The 21,319-nt window shown below is 33.7% G+C and overlaps 3 protein-coding genes across 5 annotated transcripts in view; all 3 read right to left on the bottom strand.

Annotated features, from left to right (window-relative positions):
- LOC108951125 (DNA-dependent protein kinase catalytic subunit-like) overlaps positions 1-15,626 on the bottom strand; it is a 20,261-nt gene extending 4,635 nt beyond the window's left edge. The window contains exons 1-27 of the mRNA XM_018817877.1: positions 15,446-15,626; positions 15,006-15,082; positions 14,605-14,772; positions 14,320-14,434; positions 13,793-13,905; positions 13,353-13,536; positions 12,742-12,899; positions 11,786-11,845; positions 11,457-11,635; positions 10,914-11,017; positions 10,299-10,481; positions 9,466-9,659; positions 8,888-9,016; positions 8,430-8,620; positions 7,440-7,623; positions 6,713-6,832; positions 6,353-6,500; positions 5,827-5,933; positions 5,263-5,422; positions 4,324-4,535; positions 3,802-3,909; positions 3,085-3,308; positions 2,596-2,713; positions 1,891-2,050; positions 1,126-1,252; positions 715-875; positions 71-172 (exon numbers count right to left, since the gene is read on the bottom strand). Of these exons, the coding sequence (XP_018673422.1) occupies positions 71-172; positions 715-875; positions 1,126-1,252; positions 1,891-2,050; positions 2,596-2,713; positions 3,085-3,308; positions 3,802-3,909; positions 4,324-4,535; positions 5,263-5,422; positions 5,827-5,933; positions 6,353-6,500; positions 6,713-6,832; positions 7,440-7,623; positions 8,430-8,620; positions 8,888-9,016; positions 9,466-9,659; positions 10,299-10,481; positions 10,914-11,017; positions 11,457-11,635; positions 11,786-11,845; positions 12,742-12,899; positions 13,353-13,536; positions 13,793-13,905; positions 14,320-14,434; positions 14,605-14,772; positions 15,006-15,082; positions 15,446-15,575 (3,916 nt within the window). The 5' untranslated portion in view covers positions 15,576-15,626. The remainder of the gene's footprint in view (positions 1-70; positions 173-714; positions 876-1,125; positions 1,253-1,890; positions 2,051-2,595; positions 2,714-3,084; positions 3,309-3,801; positions 3,910-4,323; positions 4,536-5,262; positions 5,423-5,826; positions 5,934-6,352; positions 6,501-6,712; positions 6,833-7,439; positions 7,624-8,429; positions 8,621-8,887; positions 9,017-9,465; positions 9,660-10,298; positions 10,482-10,913; positions 11,018-11,456; positions 11,636-11,785; positions 11,846-12,741; positions 12,900-13,352; positions 13,537-13,792; positions 13,906-14,319; positions 14,435-14,604; positions 14,773-15,005; positions 15,083-15,445) is intronic.
- Positions 15,627-15,638: 12 nt separating this feature from the next.
- Positions 15,639-17,959, bottom strand: LOC100181401 (WD repeat domain phosphoinositide-interacting protein 4). The gene has a single exon (XM_026833911.1). It carries the CDS (start codon positions 17,404-17,406, stop codon positions 16,372-16,374), a length of 1,035 nt encoding a protein of 344 aa, XP_026689712.1. The 5' UTR covers positions 17,407-17,959; the 3' UTR covers positions 15,639-16,371.
- Positions 17,960-18,849: 890 nt separating this feature from the next.
- Positions 18,850-21,319, bottom strand: part of LOC100186075 (exosome component 10) — a 7,985-nt gene continuing 5,515 nt past the window's right edge. For 2 of the 3 annotated variants that reach the window (XM_018811241.2, XM_002122065.5), the window contains one exon: positions 18,850-19,752. In XM_018811241.2, the coding sequence (XP_018666786.1) occupies positions 19,613-19,752 (140 nt within the window). In that variant the 3' untranslated portion in view covers positions 18,850-19,612. Of the gene's footprint in view, positions 19,753-20,088; positions 20,516-20,838; positions 20,982-21,319 lie in introns of all 3 variants that reach the window. The other variant, XM_018811240.2, reaches the window with a different exon arrangement.

Below are 21,319 nucleotides of genomic sequence, written 5' to 3' on the forward strand. Positions count from 1 at the left end.
TCCCACAGTTTAAAACACGAAAAAAAATTTGCTAGTAGTGTCCCATCTTCCCCCATCTACTATATGTTACCTTTTGAATCAGCAGAAAATGAAGTCAATTGTTCAGCACTTTTTGCAGATATATTCACCATGAAGTATGTAAGATATTTGAACAAACATGATGTGTTTGCCTCTTTGTAAGGTACAAAAAATATAAAATTAAATATTAGGCTTAGGAGTATTGCAAAAATTAATTAAACCTATAACATATTACTAATTTAAAGCAAAATGCTACCTCAATTTTTACAATGAGCTTTCTCATAGTATTTTGTGTAAAACAACATCAAAAAGCAATTTATTTATTTTACAAAATTTCAGACTAGAAAATATACAAGCAGGCACATGAGGTGTAATTAATTCATGCCCAACAAAACACCAGATTTACAACTGCAAGCTGTCTACCATGTAAGAATAAACAAATTGTAATAGTCCCAAAAAATACCGAAAAAATAACAGAATACTGTATTTAACAAATTCTGAAAATACTGAAAAAATAACAGAATACTTTATTTAACAAATTTTAAAAATACTGAAAAAATAACAGAATACTGTAATTAACAAATTCTGAAAATACCGAAAAAATAGCAGAATACTGTACTTGAGAAACCACACATATTTACATTCAAACAATATAGTCAAATCCAAATTATAAAAAAAATAATTATCATCACTTACCACCACTCCACACTATAGAAGGAGAAAGAATCTTTTGTTGGAAAAGCCAAGAATAAACTTCAATTGCAGCAATAACATGATCAAACCAACCACAAAGAATTTTAATTGTCAATTTTTCTTTGTTTAAAACTGGCTGCATGTTTACCAAACCCCATTCAAATCTGAAGGGAAAAATTGAAGGTAAACGACAGTCATTACAACACGGGTGTTTATACACCCTGCGCCAGCTTACAAGTTGTCACGTATGTTACTTTGTGGGTTATTATTTTGTCAGATTTTTTTATTAGTTTTTATGTATGGCTAATAATTTGGACAACCCATTAGTGACCACTGGGTTGAAGCAATTGCCGTTAAAGGTCTTTCCCAACAACGAATAAATAAGATAAATAAGTTATATTCACACATCCATACCTTTTTACCAGATTCCCAGCCCCATATTTAGTGAGTTTACGTTTCACCCAGGAAGTTGCCGATCTTTCCTCAGTTGGCAGCAACTTAATAAACTCATGGAATAAATGCATGCACATGTGTCGACACTCTGTAAGGAATGAAATTTAAATTTATGGGTAATGGTCAATTTTGTTATGAAATTTTATATATAAAATACAACTTTTTTTGCTGTGTTAAAGTTTTTTGCAGACAATTTGAAAGTAAAAGGTAAAAAGGCGGTAATATAAACACGAAAAAAGGAAGTGGTGACCAGAGCCTCTGGTTTGAATGAATTTTTTATGAAATGCTGGTTTGGGGGAATTGTCTTTATAACCTCTTACTTAGGCTAATAAAATTGATTTGAAACTGCTCCAAGTTTACAAAAAAAAACTCTAATATTTCTCAAACCATATTTCTGCAACTGAACTAAAAACCATCATATAAAGAGTCATTAGTCATGCAAGCTCTTGCACAGTATCACAAATTTAATTAAATGTAACTTATTTACCTTCGCGTGGCGAGGCAGCAACAGTCATTATAACACAGGTGTTCTGTTTCATACACCTCATGCCCGCTTACGAGTTACCATGAATGTAACATTGTGGGTGATAATTTTTAGGCAAATTTTTTTATGTATGGCTAATTTTAATAACCCAATAGTAACCGCTAGGTTGGAGTAATTATTGTTAGGTGTCTTGCGCAATAACCAACTGTGCCAAGGCCCAGGCAAAAATATAATAACATTACCAGTCTGTGGTCTCCCGCATTGGTCAAACAACCATTCAACGATCCAACTAAGTGTGATGGACGTGGTGTTTGTAAAACATCTTGGAGTTCTTCTGATATCGGACGGTTTGCATAACATGGATGATTTGACTGAAATGATGCGTTCTATGTGTTCTAATGCCTGTGCGTTAAATTTTAAATTTACATGCTATGTAGTTAAAGGGATGTCTTAAATAAGGTGCTTTGAAACCCCTAAAGTTGGTCATCCATTCTATTCTAAATGGGTGAGGTTTTACAACAAGGCACGCCATGGGAATTGAGATTTAGGGCAGAGTTAGCCCATTACCCAGACATCCAGTGAGCTACAACCCATTATTGACCACTGGTTTGGAACATTTTTCATTAAGTGTCTTTGCCAAAGAAACAAACGAATTTAATGGATTTTTCAAAGGTTTACAATTTACCTAATGTTTTAGCACGCCTTGATTGGTGAAGACAAAAACTATAAAATAAGATTTGGTAAAAATTGGGAAGGAACTGTAGACATAACCATACATACCACTAAGAAAAAGTCAAACACCCAATACACAACAATTTCTCAGTAAATAACATGAAACAACTTTTTTTTTCGTTTAAAATATTGGTAGTGAAGATCATATTATTAAAACAAACAAAAGGAAATAAATACTTTTGACATGCAAATTTCGCAGTAAATATTTCAATCACCTGCTTACAAACTTTTTGAGTCCCGATGAACATTTCATCAACATGTGACAACGATAAGCTGTTTATAAACGTCACGAGCGTTTCGAAAATAAATTCATCAACCAATGTGTTCTGCTCTCTGCAAACCAATGGAATTATTGTATAACACGGGTGTACTGGCTAAAAGTTTAGGGCTTGGCCCTGTTACTATTGTGGGCATGTGTGTCTTTGGGCAAGACACTTAACGGCAACTGGTTCAGCTAGTTTTTCTATAAGAGTTGTCTTAGTTGTTAGCCTTACATTAAAAATTCACCATCTTCAAATAATTACAAACATATATATATATATATATATATATATATATATGTATATGTGGGAAAACTCTTAAGCAGACACAAGGTGTGTTTTGAACACCTGTGTCATAACGACTGTTGTTGCCCAGTTTCGGCCTTAAGATATTTCTATGGCTAAACAACTTACTTGTTAATTACAAGAAGAAAGACAACCTACCTAAAAACACGATAAATATGATTGAATGCCAATGCAGCTCCCAATCGTTTCATTGGGGTTGGGTGAAGAGCTAAGCTGTGCAGACGCTTGAAAAGGGACTTTGCGTTATTCCGAACTTGCTTTTCGGCGCTCGGATTTTGTTTGATTGACCAAACAAGAAACTCCCGAACAGAATCAGCACAAAGTTCGCGAAGTGTTGCGTTTTCTTCATCCACAAGCCCTTCCTTTGTTCATGGAATTGTTTGTAAAATATTTTAAAAATTGATTAACAAGGATATAAAATATTCTTGTTGTTATTTTTTGTCTATGTATTTTATAATTATTTTTCACAATATAAGTATGACATTGGAGGGGAAATATAATTAAAACAGGAGATTCATTAAAGATGTTCTGTGTATATGTTAAATGAAGAATGCAAACCATATACTGCCAAGGGTCAAAATGAAATACTCTCTGTAACTTGTAACTTCTTATTTATCCCCGCATGGCTTGAAATCCTACACCTTGTGCCAGCTTATAAGTTACCAAGTATGTTACTTTGCGGGTGATCATTTTGAAGGGGATTTTTTTGTGGGTGATTATTTTGAATGGGCATTGGTTGAGCCCAAAGACACATACCCCCACATTGGTAGCAGCGACAAGCCTTGAATCCATTACCTCTGGGTTAGAGGCAGGGGAGCTAACCAACTATGCTACAGAGCCGAACTCCTAACTCACCATTATAGAGTTCAACAAAATTGCTGTGTCTTTGCTTTCAAATTTCTTGTTGTTGGTGAACCAGTGAATCATTTGTTTGATTAGTGGATCAAATAACTGTTTGCAAACCTATAATAATAATAATATATTTGAAATTTTACCACAGTGGTTAGAGCTTAAGAATTAAAGCAGAGGATACTTGGTTCAAAGCTCACTGTTGATGAGTCTTACACAGTTTAGACAAGATAATTACGATAATAAAGATTCAATTACCTATAAAAACAGCACCCAATAAAAAAAGGGTATGGGAACAAATTGTTGAAGAAAATGTCAAACAAAAGAAGTGGCTTTTAAACCGTTAACAACATTTGATTTAAAAAATATATTTTCATCAACAATCATTTATTTAAAGGTTAATTTTTTTTCCGACATAAAATAAAAGAAGTGGCTTTTAAATCATAAACATCATTTGATTTAAAAAATATTCTTACCAATAATCATATTTTGAAATAATAACAAAAAACTTGGTCAAAACTTGGTTACCTGGTCTACATCACATGCAAGCTGCAGTAAGACAGGGACAAGTTTTTTATACAAGGACGCCATAGAGTGAGTGCTTCGTTCCACATTACTGATTTGAGCGTTTCTACCAATGATATAAATGGTGATTGAATGCAGAAGCTCGCATGCTGATATTTTTGCTTTCCGTTCCCCACCCTGAGTAGCTAACTCCATAATACGGGGAAGGAATTTATCTGTAAGTAAAAATGGTTGGGATTGAAAATACAACTTATAGTAGCACTGTCAGTTTTTTATATACAGTTCACAAGTTAGATACAATAATGGCTTAGTGGTTAGGCGCTTTTGATTCTTTGTGGGAGAAGCCCTTGTCAAAGACCTGGAATTTAAGCCAGATTCGGAAAATTACTCCAACACCCAGTAAGCCCATTTACGTCTTTCATGCGGCCAGTGCCACCACACCGCATCGCAGTCGGACACAGACTTTTCGCACCATTTTTTTATCCTGTTTGAGTTACCACACTTTTTGACTTTGTGTATGATTTTTGCTTTGATATGGCTTATAATTTGTACAACCCATCGGTAACGGCGGGATTGAAGCAATGTTCATCACGTGTCTATTCCAAAGACATATGCCGATGTGGTCGATCTGTATTGGTATCGCCGTGGAGTTAGGCGCTTGCATTGTAACCAAAGGTTTGATTCTCGACTGATAGACAAACGTGTTTGGCCAATACACTAAATAAACAATGCTTGAACAAAGTGGTCCCTAAATGAAATGTAGAACTGTGGGTGTCGGGTTAAAGGCTAGATCCGCCCATATCTCAGATCCCATTGCATGTCATGATATAGGATCTCACCCATACAACAAAAGAAAAAACGCCATTTTCATAAAGTAATTACCTAAGCAAGTCTAAATACCAAACATCCCTTTATCATAAACTCCTCTAAATTTTATCTCACCAAGTCTTATACATGGTTTCAGATCACGGAATGGGATGGGATATTGGATGTTGACATCCTCATCCCATGGAGCAACAGCAAGACCTGCATCTTCATTCAAATCTCCATGATCATCACTACACCCCATGCTTCCCAAGAAACGAATGACTTGATTTCTTGCCTAAGGTTTATTGCATGGAAAAGTTATAATTTAAAATTTATTGCATAAAAAAGTTTTAATTTTAAATAGATTAATGCATGCTATAAAAAATTGCAAAGGTTTAACTTGATGATTTATTTTGCTTTATGCAATTATACAGCATTAACATTGTATTTGTTCAGTATTAAAAATGGCGCTATTATAAGTACTATTAGATGTACACAACACTGGTACATTAAAATTGGTGTTTTAATACGTTGGTTTTTGATATAAAAAGAACAAAGTTTTAATTTTAAAAGTTCATTTTATACATAGCATAACGCCTCTCAGCAGGACCTTTAGTTGTATTTTAAAATCTTTGTTACCTTCATCACAGAGAGAAGTAAAACTATAATATTATTATCTTATCAAGTGTCGAGCCCAACCTTTTTTCTTGCTGGTTCATCTAGTTCCTTTAATGACATGAGCTTTTGTGCAAAAGATCTTGATTTTGGTTTCAACTTTAAAGTGTTTTGAGTGCTGTTTGTCGTCTCTGTGTGCCATACACAAAATAAACCATTAAAAAAAAATTAAAAAAGCTTTAAAAAATAATAAAATATTCAAGGGTTTTTGGTAGCAAGCATAAAGGGAATACATAAAAAAAAGGCATTGTGGCAAAGTGGTTAGCGCGCCTCTAACCCAGAGGTAATGGGTTCAAGACTTGTCACTGCTATGGCTGTGGGCGTATGCTTCCTTAACCAAGACACTTCTTAGCAATTGCTTAAACCCAGTGGTCATGGGACTTTTAAATTGCCAGCAATACAGAACAAAAGCCACAAAGTTACATATGGTGGTCACTCATAGTCATAAGCTGACACAAAGTGTATGAAACAGAACACCCTTGTTATAATTTACGTCGTTTTTTCGACAATGCAAGGATAAAGCAAGTTGATTTATTTATTCATAACATACCTTCACTGAGATTAAAGTACGGTTGCAAACATCCAACTATATCTAGATAACATTTTCTGTTAGAAATAAATATTGATCTCCATCTTAGCAAAGCTGACATGAGAGCTTCTGATAACGGAGAGTAACTTAGACCAAGCTGGCAAGCTCTCTGTAAAGTCATGGAATTTATTTCATATTAAACAGTATTTATATATTTTTTTAACATTCTTTGTATCTTGTTAAAACTCAATTATAACAATTAAATAAAGAATGATCGACTTAATAATATGCATTAAAATATTAAAATACTTTAATTTCTGCTTAAGTAATTTGTAGTTTGTTTGATAGACTTAAGCTAAATTTCTTTAATCCCTTTCTTACCTGAACAGCAGGTATAAGCTGTGGTAGAATATCTTTGCAAACATCATTAGGTAAGCTTAATAAGAAGTACAAGCATGCAGTCAGTAGTTCATCTTTATATTGCTTACATCGTGCAGCAACCTATGAGTTTAAACAACCCATTAGTGGCCACTGGGTTAAACAATGTATTTTTTGTCCTCGTGTGCTAACGAGTTACCACACTTTTCAATTTTGTGTAGATTTTTGCTTTTATATGGCTTATAATTTGGACAACCCATTAGTCACCACTGGGTTGAACACAGTATGATAAATGGCTTGCCCAACCACACATACGTCACGCCCACAATGGAAAACCATCAGGATTCCAACTCAGTGTTCTTTGGTTACAATGCGAGCACCTAACCACTAAGTCATAGGGCACAAATATTCAGCCTATGTATACTACATATAATAGGGCGGGGTAAGACGGGAACACCTTAGCACATAATATCCTGAGTGTTTTAAATAATTAACAACGATCTATGAAATTCGTGATACTGTTTTATATTTTTTGAATGTTTTTAGTTTAGTACCAAATGGGTCGAGAAAATAGAAAGGTGTCCCATCTTCCCTCACCCTACTATATTCAAAAAATACTTTACTGAAATATTATCTGCTAACTGTCCCAAACAAGCCTGTGTCAAATTTACCCAAATAAATCATCAAAGCACACATTATTTCTAACATAACACACAAACTAATGTCTTACTTGCGTTGCATATTTCTGTACGATGCATTTCACATTATTTTGTTGGTTGTCATGTGACCATCGTATACCATCATGCTCCATTGATTCCTCTGCCACCTCATGCTCATCTTCGAAGTACAACAACTTGATAGAAAGTATCATCAACGTAGAAATTAACTTGTAGAATCCACTTACTAATGGATACCTGGAAAGATTTTTTACGAGAAATCTGCAAAAATCTTACACTTTTCAACTTTGTGTATTATTTTTATTTGATATAGCTTACAATTTGGTCAACCTATTACACCCTTTTTGCATGGTCACTTTTATGCGTGTAAGTACTCGCATATTTACTCGCAAAAACAAAGTTAACACGCATAACGTCATAAGCGTGTCATCTGCTGTAGGAGGTTGGTTGTTACTCACATTATGCGAGTAAAGAAAAGTAAGGTGAAAGTACAGTTTTACTTTTAAGAGCCTAATCTTTTTCGGGTATTAATTTTATAGGTTTTCGTTGGTAATAGCACCATAAAGTATTAAAACTTATTTTATAAACTAGATTTAATAATATTGCGCTAAAATAAGCTTACTCAAATGCTGATACGCGCATAAACCAATGACCATGCAAAATAATGCGGTAAGCGAGTTATCATATAACGAGTTAATGCGGATCGCTATTCGCATTAACTTTTTTACCATGCAAAAAGGGTATTAGTGACCGCTGGGTTGGAGCAATGTTCGTTGAGTGTCTTGCCCAAAGATAGTATTGCCGTCAACTTCAAACCGAGGACATTTTTATGGCTTACATATGTTAGTGGTTTTGGGGATTTATCTAACTTAAAGCTCAAGTTTAAAGTTAGTTTTGTTCAAATTTGCCATAGGCAATATATATAGAAATACTGCATGTTTGTCTAAAGATATAAAAAATCTGGTAGCAGCATCAAGCTTTGATGCTGGAACCATCTAGTTATCAATTCTCACTCTTACAAATAATTTATAGAAGCAACTTACTTTTCTGATTTCTCCACCATAAAACAGATAAGATCTGGCAAGTGAGCAAGAAAATATGACCTTCTATGGTTGACAGCTTTTGGCAACAACTCCCAACATATATCAACAAGATTTACAAAGATTTTGAAGTCAGTTACGTTCATTGCTTTAAGTTTGTCAGTTAAGCCTGGATTTTCTATAACTTCTTTGTTCTGTAGTAATATAAGCAGTTATGAAAGATTTTGTGCAAATGGAGACCTTCGCATTTTTTTCGAACATCGTGAATTTAATATGAAATAAGTGTGCGGCATCTTAATTCTACAATTTTTAACATTTAGATATGTAAATAGTTTTAAATAGATACACTGTTTTAAAAACAAAATTGCCTTTGATACTAACTGGTTGATAATGTAATTTAAAATCCTCAAAAATGTTTAATATCATCGCCGTAAAGTTTTATAACAAAAAAATTCCTTTACTTCTGCGCTTGTCTCCAGGTTCAGTTTATCCACAATTGCAACGATTGCTTTCACAAAAGCAGCCGTATACATCTCATGGCAGACTTTTCGATGACCGCACATCAAAATATCATTAACAGCATATGGCACCTTAGGGGGAAATAAGCTTTTAAAATGATTTGACCACATACTGTATAGTGATTCTCAGTAGTTAAATGGTTGTAGTATTTTTTAACAGACTTGAATGATTCTTTATTTAAAAATGACTGTCCAATAGTGAACTTTTAAAACCCAAAGAAAAAATTAAATCAATCAGAGCACAAATTAGGGAAAAAACACATCCAATATAAAATAACAAACAAATAGGATAAAAAGGCTTCAAATGACAATATAATAAAATCATACCAGCTTAAGTGCATAAAACACTAACTCTATGGTATATCTCAACATAAAGCTCATATGTAAGATATTACTTTCATCTCAAACGTTTTGGTTTAAAAAATAAAATAACAATTTAAAAAAAAAATAAAATAACGTTTTTATCTTCAGTGATTTAAAAAAGTCAAAATAAGACTCATTAATAAAAACCATTAATTCACCTCTTTTTTCTCGCTTTCTCCTAGCAGAGCCAACCACAACGGAATATAATCCCGATAAGTAATGGTTCTTGGGTCGAGTAAAATATCATTCAAGTCGTCCTCGCCCACTACTTGGTCAGTTAAATCAACGTAGCTATCCCTTCCAGTACCGACCACCACATTGTACGCGCAGCATCTTACCAAACCCTGGTACACTGTGGATATATTATATAGTAGGGTGGGGGAAGATGAAAGAGCTTTAGCACATAATATCCAAACATCCTGATCGTGTTTATACAATTAACAACGGTCTGTGAAAGGCATGAGAATACGATTGTATAATTCTTTAAATGTTATTTGTTTACTAGCAAATAGGAGAAAAATAGAATGAAAAAGTATCATTTTCCCCCACTCTACTATATCACTAATTGGTTGTCTAATTTGTCAGTCATGCAATAAAAGAAACAGACAAAAATCAAGTACCCATAAAGTTGGTACCTTGTAAGCTAACATGAGGTGCATGAAACAAAATATTGTGTTATAACAACTGTTATTCTATAGCATCGCAACGCAAAGAAAAAGCAAGTAACATTCATGTATACTTGAATGAATGTAACTTTTTTAACTTTGCAGGGTGGGCAGCGACAGTTGTTATACCACTAGTGTTCTGTTTCACACCCCTCGTGCCTGCTCACAAGTTACTTATATGTAACTTCGATAATTAATATATTTTCTAAGCCTTGTGCCTTTGCTAAAGGTGGGTAACAAAGTAACATTGAATAGATAAAGCCAAAAATTACAGAAGCTTATTACCCATTAAAATAAAGCATTTTAAACCTGAAACTAATTCTCACCAATGGATTCCAAAAGTGTTTTTAAAATTTCTTGTTTTTCCAGAAATGCAGCTGCCACTGAAATAAGTGCATTGTGACACAAGAATGAATATTTCCTGTGTAGTTTTGGGTAACGTTCAATCAAGAGGACACTTAACCTCTGTAATGATGTTCGGTAAGACTCAGGTAAGCCAATAGGATTTTCTAAAAGAAAGTATTATCATAATTTATCTAATGTAGTAATACTGGAATGTGAATGTAACTTGCTTTATCCTCGCGTGGCCGGAAAACGACAGTCGTTATAACACGAGTGTTTTGTTTCATACAACTCTCGCCAGCTTACGAGTTACCAAGTACGTAACTTTGTGGGTGATTATTTTGGGGGATTTTTCTATTTTTGTTTTTATAACTGTTGCTGCTAGACAAATGTAACTCTAAAACAGCTCTTCTGTCAATTTATCATCACTAATTCGACTTTAAAACAGTTTTTCTTTATCAGGTGAATGGCAGCTGGTAAAAATAGCATGTTAACTGTACTGTACACCAAATCTACATATTGAGGCAAAAATGTGTTTCTGTCATAATCTGTGGTTAAATTTGATTTTTTAGTTTGTTTCTAACTAGAGAAATACTTACTATCATTTTCATTTTTTGATTCAATTTGTTTTGTAATGCTGGCCAATGACTGGACAAATGTGGGCAGTTGGTGTGTTCGATTGTCGTCAAAATCAACTTTTTCACTGAAAGTTGGTATTGTAAAACAACATTTATAAATTCATATTGTCATAAGCGGGGCAATCTCTTTTTTATTTTAGGCCTAATAGGTTATACCATAGGTGTAATCTATTTATTTTTTTGCTGGTCATGAACTAAGTTATATACATAGGCTGCATGTTTTATAATTAAACATTGCACATATTTATAATTTTACATTGCAAATATATTCAGTTTCATACATTTTATGCTGACAGTTGCTAATAGGGTAATATTAAAATTTACTTTGTATATTTTATCTGGGTAAAAACATGAATACGTTTCTTTAATTTTTAGTTAAAAGTAATAATAAAACCTTTTGTTTGATATTTTAATATTTAAAAAAGGTGGTAATTTTGTTTGATATATACTTTTTGTTTGATAAGTAAAAAAAATATGTAAAACCAAATTTTCCATAATTCTTACAAAAGAAAAATATTTTCGCATTGGTTCATCATCTGAGTGAACATGTAACGGACTTCTGATTTCGGAAGAAACCGTTTGCATGGTCCAGCGAACAAGCCATAACCCTCTATCGCCACCGAGAGGGACTTATTGCTTGTTCTACTCGAATCTAACATCGCTCGGAATTTATCCATAAAAAACTAAAAAAGCAACAAAAAATGATTTAGCAATTTTTGTAATTTTTCCAATTATTTTTTTTCTAAAAAAAGAAGGTAAAATTTAAAACTTTAAGACAACAATCTTAAAACTTACTTGAAGTTATAAAATCAAAGTATAACAGATATTCTTACATTAAATAGATGAATGGAAGAGTTGTTGTTGGTTCCCCCATCACTTATATTTCTTGTCACCTGACATGAAATATTTGAATAAAATGATATGATTGTACCACAATATTCTCATAAAAATTATTGTATTTAATTTGTGATAGATTTTATTTAAACTATTTAAAAACATGAGAACTGCATTTCCAAGTTCCAAAACACCATACAAATACTTTCCAAGTTTCAAAACACCATACTAATACTTTCCAAGTTCCTATATATAGACAAGCATTTCTATAATCTCTATAGATAAGATTCTGTGCTACGCACAACAGGATGAGATATAGCTATGATATATAGGCCAGTATTCAATCATTACCCCATTATTTATTTATTCTTCATGGCTGAAGTCCTTGCAAGGACCTAGGATTTAGACCAGGTTTGGCCCATTACACCTAACACCCGGAAAGCCCCTTTAAGTCTTTCAAACGACCACTGCCGCGAAACCGCATCGCAGTCAGACACGTATATTATCGCACCATTATTTATCCCCGTGCTTACGGGTTACCACACCATTACCTTAACTTGCCCTTTAATCTAAAAGTCTGTATCATACGCCACGTGCCCACTTAAAAGTTATTAACACATGTGTAGAATTAAGAAGCTGTATGTTTAATGCATTAACCCCCAGACAATGTATAATATAGGGTCAGTATTAGGCTATTGTATGAATGTAACTTACTTTATCCTGGTGTGGCCGAAAAAGGACAGTTATTAAAACATGAGTGTTATGTTTTATACGCCTCATACCAGCCTAACAGTTACCATGTATATTACTTTGTGGGTGATTATTTTTTTAATTTTTAATTTTTGTATGGCTAATAATTTAGACAACTTATTTTTTTTAAATATGGCTGATAATTTGGACGACCTATTAGGGACCACTGGGTTGGAGCAACCACTTTGCCATTGGTATTACTTACTTGTCTCAGGAAGCTGATAATGACCATATGTGCTGCGTGCTTAAGTTGCCAATTCTTGTGGTGAAACCAACCTTCAATTGCCGAGAAAAATGCTGAGTAGTCATCGATCAGCAGATTGGAAAATTGAGACGAATGGTCACGGAATATTTTCATTGCAGCTAAAAAAATATAATTTTTTTCATTACACCAAGTATCTAGAACAAATTGTTTCTTTTTGTCACATTCTAATTTATTTTTAACATAAAATGTCAGGATCAGGACCACTGATATAGCACCAGTATGCTATCGCGCACAACATTGAGTGCATGTTACCATGACTTGACATGAGCACAGGTGTTTTTGTGCATAACACATAGAGTCTTTTTTTACCTTCTCCTTCTGCTTGCGATTTTTGATTGTTTTTGAAATTATGTGGAATTGTGTTAAATTTATTAAGAGCGCTACACTTAAAGTTTTAAAATATAAGTCACTCTAAAAAAACATTAAAACTGTCTCCTGAATTTGAGTAACAAATATAAGTCACTCTAAAAGTACAATAAAACTACCTGCCGTATACAAACACTAGGAAAATAAAACAAAGTTAAATTACATGACTGTTAAATTCAACTCACCCAGCGGAACTGCATATCTCGTCAAACTCTCACGTTGCATAATACTGGTTTTTGCATATTTATAAATCTCAGCGCACCTAACAGGTTCTTCATCATGTGCAGATGTGAATGTAAACATTAAACCATGCAAACCAAGCAAACAACCTTCTATTATTTTTAAATCTGCTGTTTTCGTTGATTCCATCTGGTGGGAAAAAAATTAACATTTTTGTTAATATTTTTTAATAAAAGAATAAAATGAACCTTTTTATTAATACTTTTTTGAAAAAATAAACTTTTTTATCAATACTAAAAAAAAGTGAAAAAAACGAACATTTTTACTAGTACTTTTAAAAAAAAAAAAAAAAAAATTGAACATTTTTGTTAATACTTCGTAATACTTTCACCTTTATTTGAAAAGACAATTGAGTTAATATAGAAAGGTAAATTTGAAGTGTTACCTCGAGTTTTATTCTTCTTAAGAATATTTCATACAATCTTTCAGACCAAGTTGTCATGTGACCTGGGAAATATCTTGCCAGCGAACCAAGGACTTGAAACACTTGACAACATACTGCATAGAAAGTTAGTTAGTTATGGTTATGAAAATTGATTTATTTTTGTATGGGAGCACAACTCAAGAGTTATAATAAGGGAGCTCCATTTTCATACATGGTGGTTTATACACCTTCTGCTTGTTTTCAATTTAACAGGAATGTATAGGCTAAGTTTTATTTTCTTTATGACCACTATTTGGGCTTAAAAAAATAGTGTTAAATGTCTTGCCCAAGAACACACTGTATTAGCAGCATGGAGCATTACGGCACTCTGCAATGAGAATTGAGCAGTTCAACCACTTTGCTAAGTGCCACTAATTCCAAAGACAGGCAACTGAATGAATGAATAAATCTTACTTTATCTTAGGGTGGCTGGAGAAAGACAGTTGCTATAACATGGGTACTTTGGTAAAACACGAGAATAAGCTAACCTGAAGATGTGGTTTTTGATGCTGATTTTGCAAGTTCTTTAAACAGATTGTTGCTCACCAATTCTCTTATATAATCACCATCGAAATTAATGCCTACTTTTCTGTTTTCGATTAACTAGGAAAAAGAAATAATAACATTAAGTACAAGTATTGTGAAAGTGAGTGTTCTTATACAAAACACTTAGGAATCATTAAAAGGTAAACTAAAAGAATTGGGCATATTTAAACCAGAATCACTTAATAATATTAAACTACATAAAACTAGAGTACAAACAATACCCTTACCTTGTTAAAAATCTGCAAAGCTTTTTCCCGATTCCTTGAATAACCATCGCTGCGGAACACGTTTAAACAAGATGATCTCAAATCATCAACGTATTGAAGAACGTAGCTTCCCACACGCGGAACAAATGTCACAAGAAACGTCAACACCAAATCTCGGCTAGGTTTCAACTACAATACAAAGTTAAGTTATAAAATCATTTGTCAAACTAATTTTAAGATAACTGTTATTAGAGCAAGAAATTTTGAAATGAAAAAGTTTAAAAATAGACAACAAATTTTGTTATAAAAATGTCTTCACCATGCATGGTGGTTTTATACTCCTTTTTGCAGATTGTGACAAGTTAACTGGAGAGAGTTTGGGAAATTAGATCAACTGGACGTTAAAAATAAGAACACCTTACCCCAGCTAGTGAAACATTCTTGTTAAGCACCAACAGAATACCAGAGCTTTTATTTAACAGAAGAGAACAGTACAAGCCTGAAAACAGATAATTTACCAAACATATTTTAACTTCCTGAATCACCGGTATAACTTAATCAGAGTATTTAATATTGAATTTTATAAATTAAAAGGCATTGAGTAATACTAAGAAAATAATTTAAATAAATCTATGTTTAGTAAATTGGGATAGGCCAAACTTGGTTGGAATAATCAGGCTATGGCCTAAAGTTCTCATACAAACACTGCAATAACCAGTTTTATTATATGCTGTTAAATTTCTTTTATATATGATGTCATTGGTACATTATTTATTGTGAGAATGGTGTCAAATTTAGCTGCTGCACTACCGTTACATGTTAAAAATAAAATTTAAAAAAGTTAACTAATAAAACATCAAACCTAGTTCTTGCTTCGAAAACCTTTGGTTACAAAGTTGAGAGATTTCTTTTATTTGAACTTCAACTTGAATGTAGTCGGAATCAAGAAGACTTTGCTGCAGTTTAGTCAAGCATTCTCTTAGTCTGGCCATTACTATGGCAACAGCTAACCAATGTAACTTTTTCGGGGCCGATCCTAACTTGAACCCCTACGATTTTACACAAATATAAACATGCATAAGGAACATAGGAATCAACTTTGGGAATAGTATATACTAGTTAAAATAACTTCTCACATCAGTAAAGATGGTTTTGGTATTTAAACCAAAAAGAAATACAGACATTTTTTTTTAATTCTTAAACAAGGGTGCTGTACTGATGTCTGCTTTGCATTTCTTAAACAATATTACAAATATGTTGATTTTGATAATTACTATTATATAACTGTAAGTAAAATATTGGTAATGGTAGACAACTGTTAAAGTATATATATTATGTAAGTTACAGCACTTATAGCACTGATGCCTATAGGTAAAAATACCATAGAAAACCTTAATAACACTGCAGATTTATTTCTTTTTCCGTGTCAGCACCAGCAAATAACAACAGAAATGCGAACAGTAATACTACAGTATCAAAGAAAAGCAAAGATAGAATGCTACACATGTACATACAATACATGATGACACACTGCAGTTGTAAGCATGTGTCAGCGAAAAAAAGTTGAGTAATATTTAAAACAATTCCTTTAATTTGCAGCAAGTATACTACTACTGAGGCTATAGAAGTAATGGCAAAAAGTAAGAATTGTTATTGCACATTTGTTCCATATTTTACAAATACATCACAGCAGGTTTCAATTTACAGTTACTCTTTAAATGGAAATACTTGATTACAGGTGTTTGTATTGACGGGTATTTGAATGTATTCGCCAAAATAATTTACAATTTAAAAGTCAACTTCATCACCTATTTCTAAATAGACATCATATGCTTGTCTTGAGCATGTGCCGTCGGCAGTAAAAACATATTTATGGTATGTTCCATCAATGCAAATTGCAATGACTGAGTTACCACGCCCAAATGCACACATACACGCACATTCAGCAGGCACTGTAAAGTTACTGAAGCTCCACTGGGAGTTTGTGTATTGCTGGAAAGGCCCTACTTTCCCTGCTTTAGCAAAAGCGGACCTTCGGTTCAAGGCGGTGTCTTTTAACGCAAATATGTGGACGGTACCCTTGTCACTTGAGGCACAAAGATATGAGGAATCTTTGCTGAAGTTTATGCAGTGCAGGACTGCCTGGTCTGAACCACGCCTTAGTTCAACTAACTTCTGCCGAGACATTGTGTCAAATAATCTGATTAAAGTCCCTTTTTCAGATGCAGTGGCCACTATAGTACCTTGGTGGTTCAATGCGATACATGCCACATCTGTTTGATGAGCATTGATAGTTATAGGGCAACTGGACCCTGTCTTATCCACAGTAGTTACATCAATGAGCTGTAACCCTCCAACCTTATGGCCTGGAATTGCCATCAGTTGCTTGTCAGATGCAGGGCTAACCTGGCAGAGTCCTAAAGGATTAGGTCGCGTTTCGATCTCAGCAAGTTTTTCAGATTTATTTGGAAAACTGAAAACATACACCATGCGTGATAGTGCAACAATCAGTTTGTCTCTGAAGAGATGAACATTAAGGACATTGCTGTTGAAGCAATATTCGATCACAAACTTTTTAAACTTGTCGTCCCAGATTCGAACAACATTCTGTGGGAACTTTGGTCGCAATCCACCCCCCACAACAGCAACCAAGTTGCTCCTGTAAAACATAACAGCTTGGGAGCAGCTCCCAACTTTGTCTGCATCTATACGACATTTCTCCGCTAAAGGTTCAACATTGTAGACACGAAACCCATCATCCATAGAACATGTGAAGCAACTTTTGTCCTGGTTAAAGTGAAGATGCCTTACAACAAAAGGCATACCTTCAGTTTTGGATACAATAAAGCAGATATTTATTAATATAAACTTAAACTGCTGCTGACATCAAGCTACTCAGTACTGTGGTGAAATTGTAGTAACAGTTCTCTGTTGGTTTACTTGGTTATATGTATTGAGATGTATATGTTAATAAACAATAGTTTTGATCTTGCTGGACTGCACAACTGCGTAAATCGTTTTATTAAAACAGAGAAAAAAGAGGCGCTGTAATTTATTTTTAAACAACATTTAGAAAAAAGTAGATTGTAGCAACATCAGTTTGGTAAAAAATGCCAAAAGAGTTGTTTTACAATTAAAACCAAACTCTACCGATTTAACATGCGTTATCATAGATTCATAGTCAATATTGAAAGAAGGCAACTGCGTTTTCTAATATCGCGCAATAAGACTTGATTTTACATTCAAAACTACAACTGGGCTTAGCAGTAACACAATTCTGTTTAGTTTTATTTATTGAAGCAATTCTTTCTCACATGTTTACGTACAGAAGGTGCTAGGTGTTAAGCTTATACCATAAACAGAAACACAAACAAAGAAACAAAACACAAGAAAACATAACAGAGATTACTGGGGATTCCCCTGAAGAAAATCTTGAGGGGTCAAATAGAGATGGTTTTAATCTCTTTCGGTCAAATCGTTAAAACAAAATCAATTGAATTTGTTTATTCAAAAAACTCGTCTCTTTGCATATAAAACAACAACTTGTGTTTGCGCGTTTCACGTTGCTCACATTTTTAGCATTGGGCAACCCAGCACAGTTGTAAGACTCATTTAGAGCTAGAAGAACCACCTCTTGCGAAGGGTAAATGTTCCAGGCTCGACGTTTTTACTACTGTTGTGGTAGGACAATGGTTTGTTAAAGTTATCAGCTACATTCATAACATCGCTCAAATATATTCACACAGTTACGTTTATCGTAACAAGAGATTAAAGCTTTAATGAGTATGCACGTGTTGAAATAACTTGCATAATATTATTTAACCCTTTTACTACAACAGTCGACTAAGCTAGATCAAAAACAAACCAGAAGTAACTTACAAAGCGGTTTTTAGTCGCCATTGGTTACTGTGTAGCAGTAGGTAAAATGCATTTATAAATGTATTATAACCTATGAAAACCTATATGTATGAGGATTGAGTAATTGGTAAAGAGTATGTGTAAATACGCTTTGTACAACTCCTGTTCCATGCGTTGACTTTTAAACTTACACTAGTTAACTTTGTCGTCGCTTAAAAACGTTTTGTTTTCGTGAATTTGTACAAACCGCAATCACGTAGTAATTAGGTAATGTTAGAAGTTAATATTAAATATGATGTTTAGTTAATGTTTCGATTACGATAAATGATAATAAGGTATAACAGTCCTAGTGTCCCTATGTCTGATTACGTCTCTAACTACAAGTACTGAAATAAACACACAAATCACTTCATTGATACACCTAACTCTGTTAGGCTACCAGTGTTCTATTTTGTGAAGCAAAGACAAAGAATATAGTTAGCATTTAGCATTGTTTATATTTGATCAACTAAGCCTAAGGTAAATATTTAGTTTGTATTATAGCATACACAGCATTTTTTTAAAAGTAATTTTACAATTGAAGAGAAAAGTATGGTAACCTATGTAAGCCATCCTGTTTAAGAAAAGTGTTAGTAAATTAAGAGAAATATGCTAACTAAACTAATCTAAAACTAATTTGTTAGTAGTAGTAAGTAGTACTTGCTTACTCTAGGTTACAAATAACATACTAAACTCGCAGTTCTGCTTTAAATCAAAAACTGAAGTTTTAACATGTAAACGTCAGGTTTGAAACGTTTTTAACAAAGCGTCATAATAAATTTGTACCTGATGGTCGCAGTAGCGCCCGTTAAAAATATATCGGTTTGAACGAATATATCATGATAATGGAAAAGTTGGCTGGCAACATCAAACAACAAAGTCAACATTGGTGACCATAGAACTTGCGTGGTATGATAAGACAACGGGTCGCTACAGTTGTACCTAAGCATAAACCTACTGCTAAGAATACAAGGAAGAATAAAACGATATTAATATGATAATCATTAAAAATATATACCCGTCAACTTTCCACAATCAGTTGTTTTGAAAAGGAAACTCATTTTCTAAACCCTGCATTTTCTCCTTATATATTTCCATGCTAGATGTTTCAGAGTTAGAGTTTGTTTCTATACTAAAAAAAAAAGTAAATGGCAAAAGCAACAAGAATAGGGATAATCAAGTAGATTTCAAAGTTTTTGTTTGTTGAAGGGTCTTTGCTGTCATTTGTAGTTCCCAAATTTGAGCTGTCATGCAGAGGTTCACTGCTTGGTTCTAAAATGAAAACATATTGTGTTTTGAAAGGGCAGTTTTACAAAAAACTTGTCGCTATAATAAAAGGGTATAGGGTAACCAGAGTTTACTGGCGCGCAGATGTACGGGTGCTTACAGACAACACCCCAAATGCAATAGACGTCCATATTACTTATGAATGGTGGTATACTAATAATATATAGTTACGCATGGTGATATATAAACAAAAAAATATTTTTGGATGATGGTATATAACCAAAAAACAGTTACAGATGGTGGTATATAACCAAAATCGCTCCTTATATATCCTTTAAAACCATTTGTTTTATCTCTAGGGTCACTGCTTCACTTTTTTACCTGACTTGAACACTTTATTTCCTGCTTCAACAATAAGTTGATGGATAGTCTGCACATATTGTTGCCGAACACCTTGTAGTCGAAGATCCTGTTCTGTCTGTGGCATTGTCTTCGCTATTTGCACCAGCAGCTTGTTAGGCAATACATATCCGCAACTCTCATCCATCTGCCTTGCCAGCTTATCCCTCCACATGTATATCAACCTTAGCGCTTCTAATTCCTGCGGTTCCCAATCTTCTATTTTACCCGCTCCTTTTCTCAGCAGTTTACGATGCGAGGTGTCATCAATGATGAGTTTTTCATATTTCAATAAACAGATATCACGGCTATTACCAATTACTTTACGCATTAACTTGGCGTCCCCAGCTTTTTCCAAAAGATCCAATTTCATCATGTCGTATATATATAACAAGTAATGAGTGTCTTTCTATACGAAAAAGAAAATTAAAATTGGATTTTTTTAGTAAACAAAAAATATTTACAGAATTATATCACTGTAGCCCGCGACGTTAAAAGAGCATTGTTATGTGTTTAAAACGATATCAGGAAATATGGGATATTATGAGCTAACAGTGTCTAATCTTACCCCACAGTGCTAAATTTTTAAAGTTTGCTGTTTTTGGTTCTATAAATATCATTCATTTTAAAAAGTGGCAAACAAAATGTACCTACAATGTATTATACTTAAGCCCATGCAAACAATTTTTTAGCCATACAAATAAATATTTGTTTCTATCAATAAACCTTCACCTGTGCATATTTAAGCATGTCTTTGGATAAAGGTCTTTCCCTCCAATCAGCTTTCTGGAACTTTTTGTCCGATTCCACTTTACAATAATGTTTCAGAAGGTATTCGAGAGAACATCCAAGTTTTAATTCTCTCGCTGCTTGACCTGTTATAGTTGATAACATTCAAAGTGTGTAGTTTAGCGTGAAGTAGAATTACAACATCAAATATCAGGTTATAAAATAATTCTTCTTATAATAAAACTGCATCAGGAAACTATGTGATTGTTTATTTGTATGGCTTACAAATCAGACAACCTATGAGAGACTACTGGGTTGCAGCAATTGTTGTTAAGAGTCTTGCCCAAGGACACATAGCCCACAATGGTGGCAGCGATGAGCCGTGCACCCATAACTCTGGGTCAAAGGCAGGGATGTTAACCACTATGGCTAAATTCACCTTGATCTACAAAACAACCATAACTGCTTACCTGTGTCAAACAGA

This window comes from Ciona intestinalis, chromosome 3, assembly GCF_000224145.3.
Source record: "Ciona intestinalis chromosome 3, KH, whole genome shotgun sequence".
In the NCBI taxonomy this organism is placed as follows: Eukaryota; Metazoa; Chordata; class Ascidiacea; order Phlebobranchia; family Cionidae; genus Ciona; species Ciona intestinalis.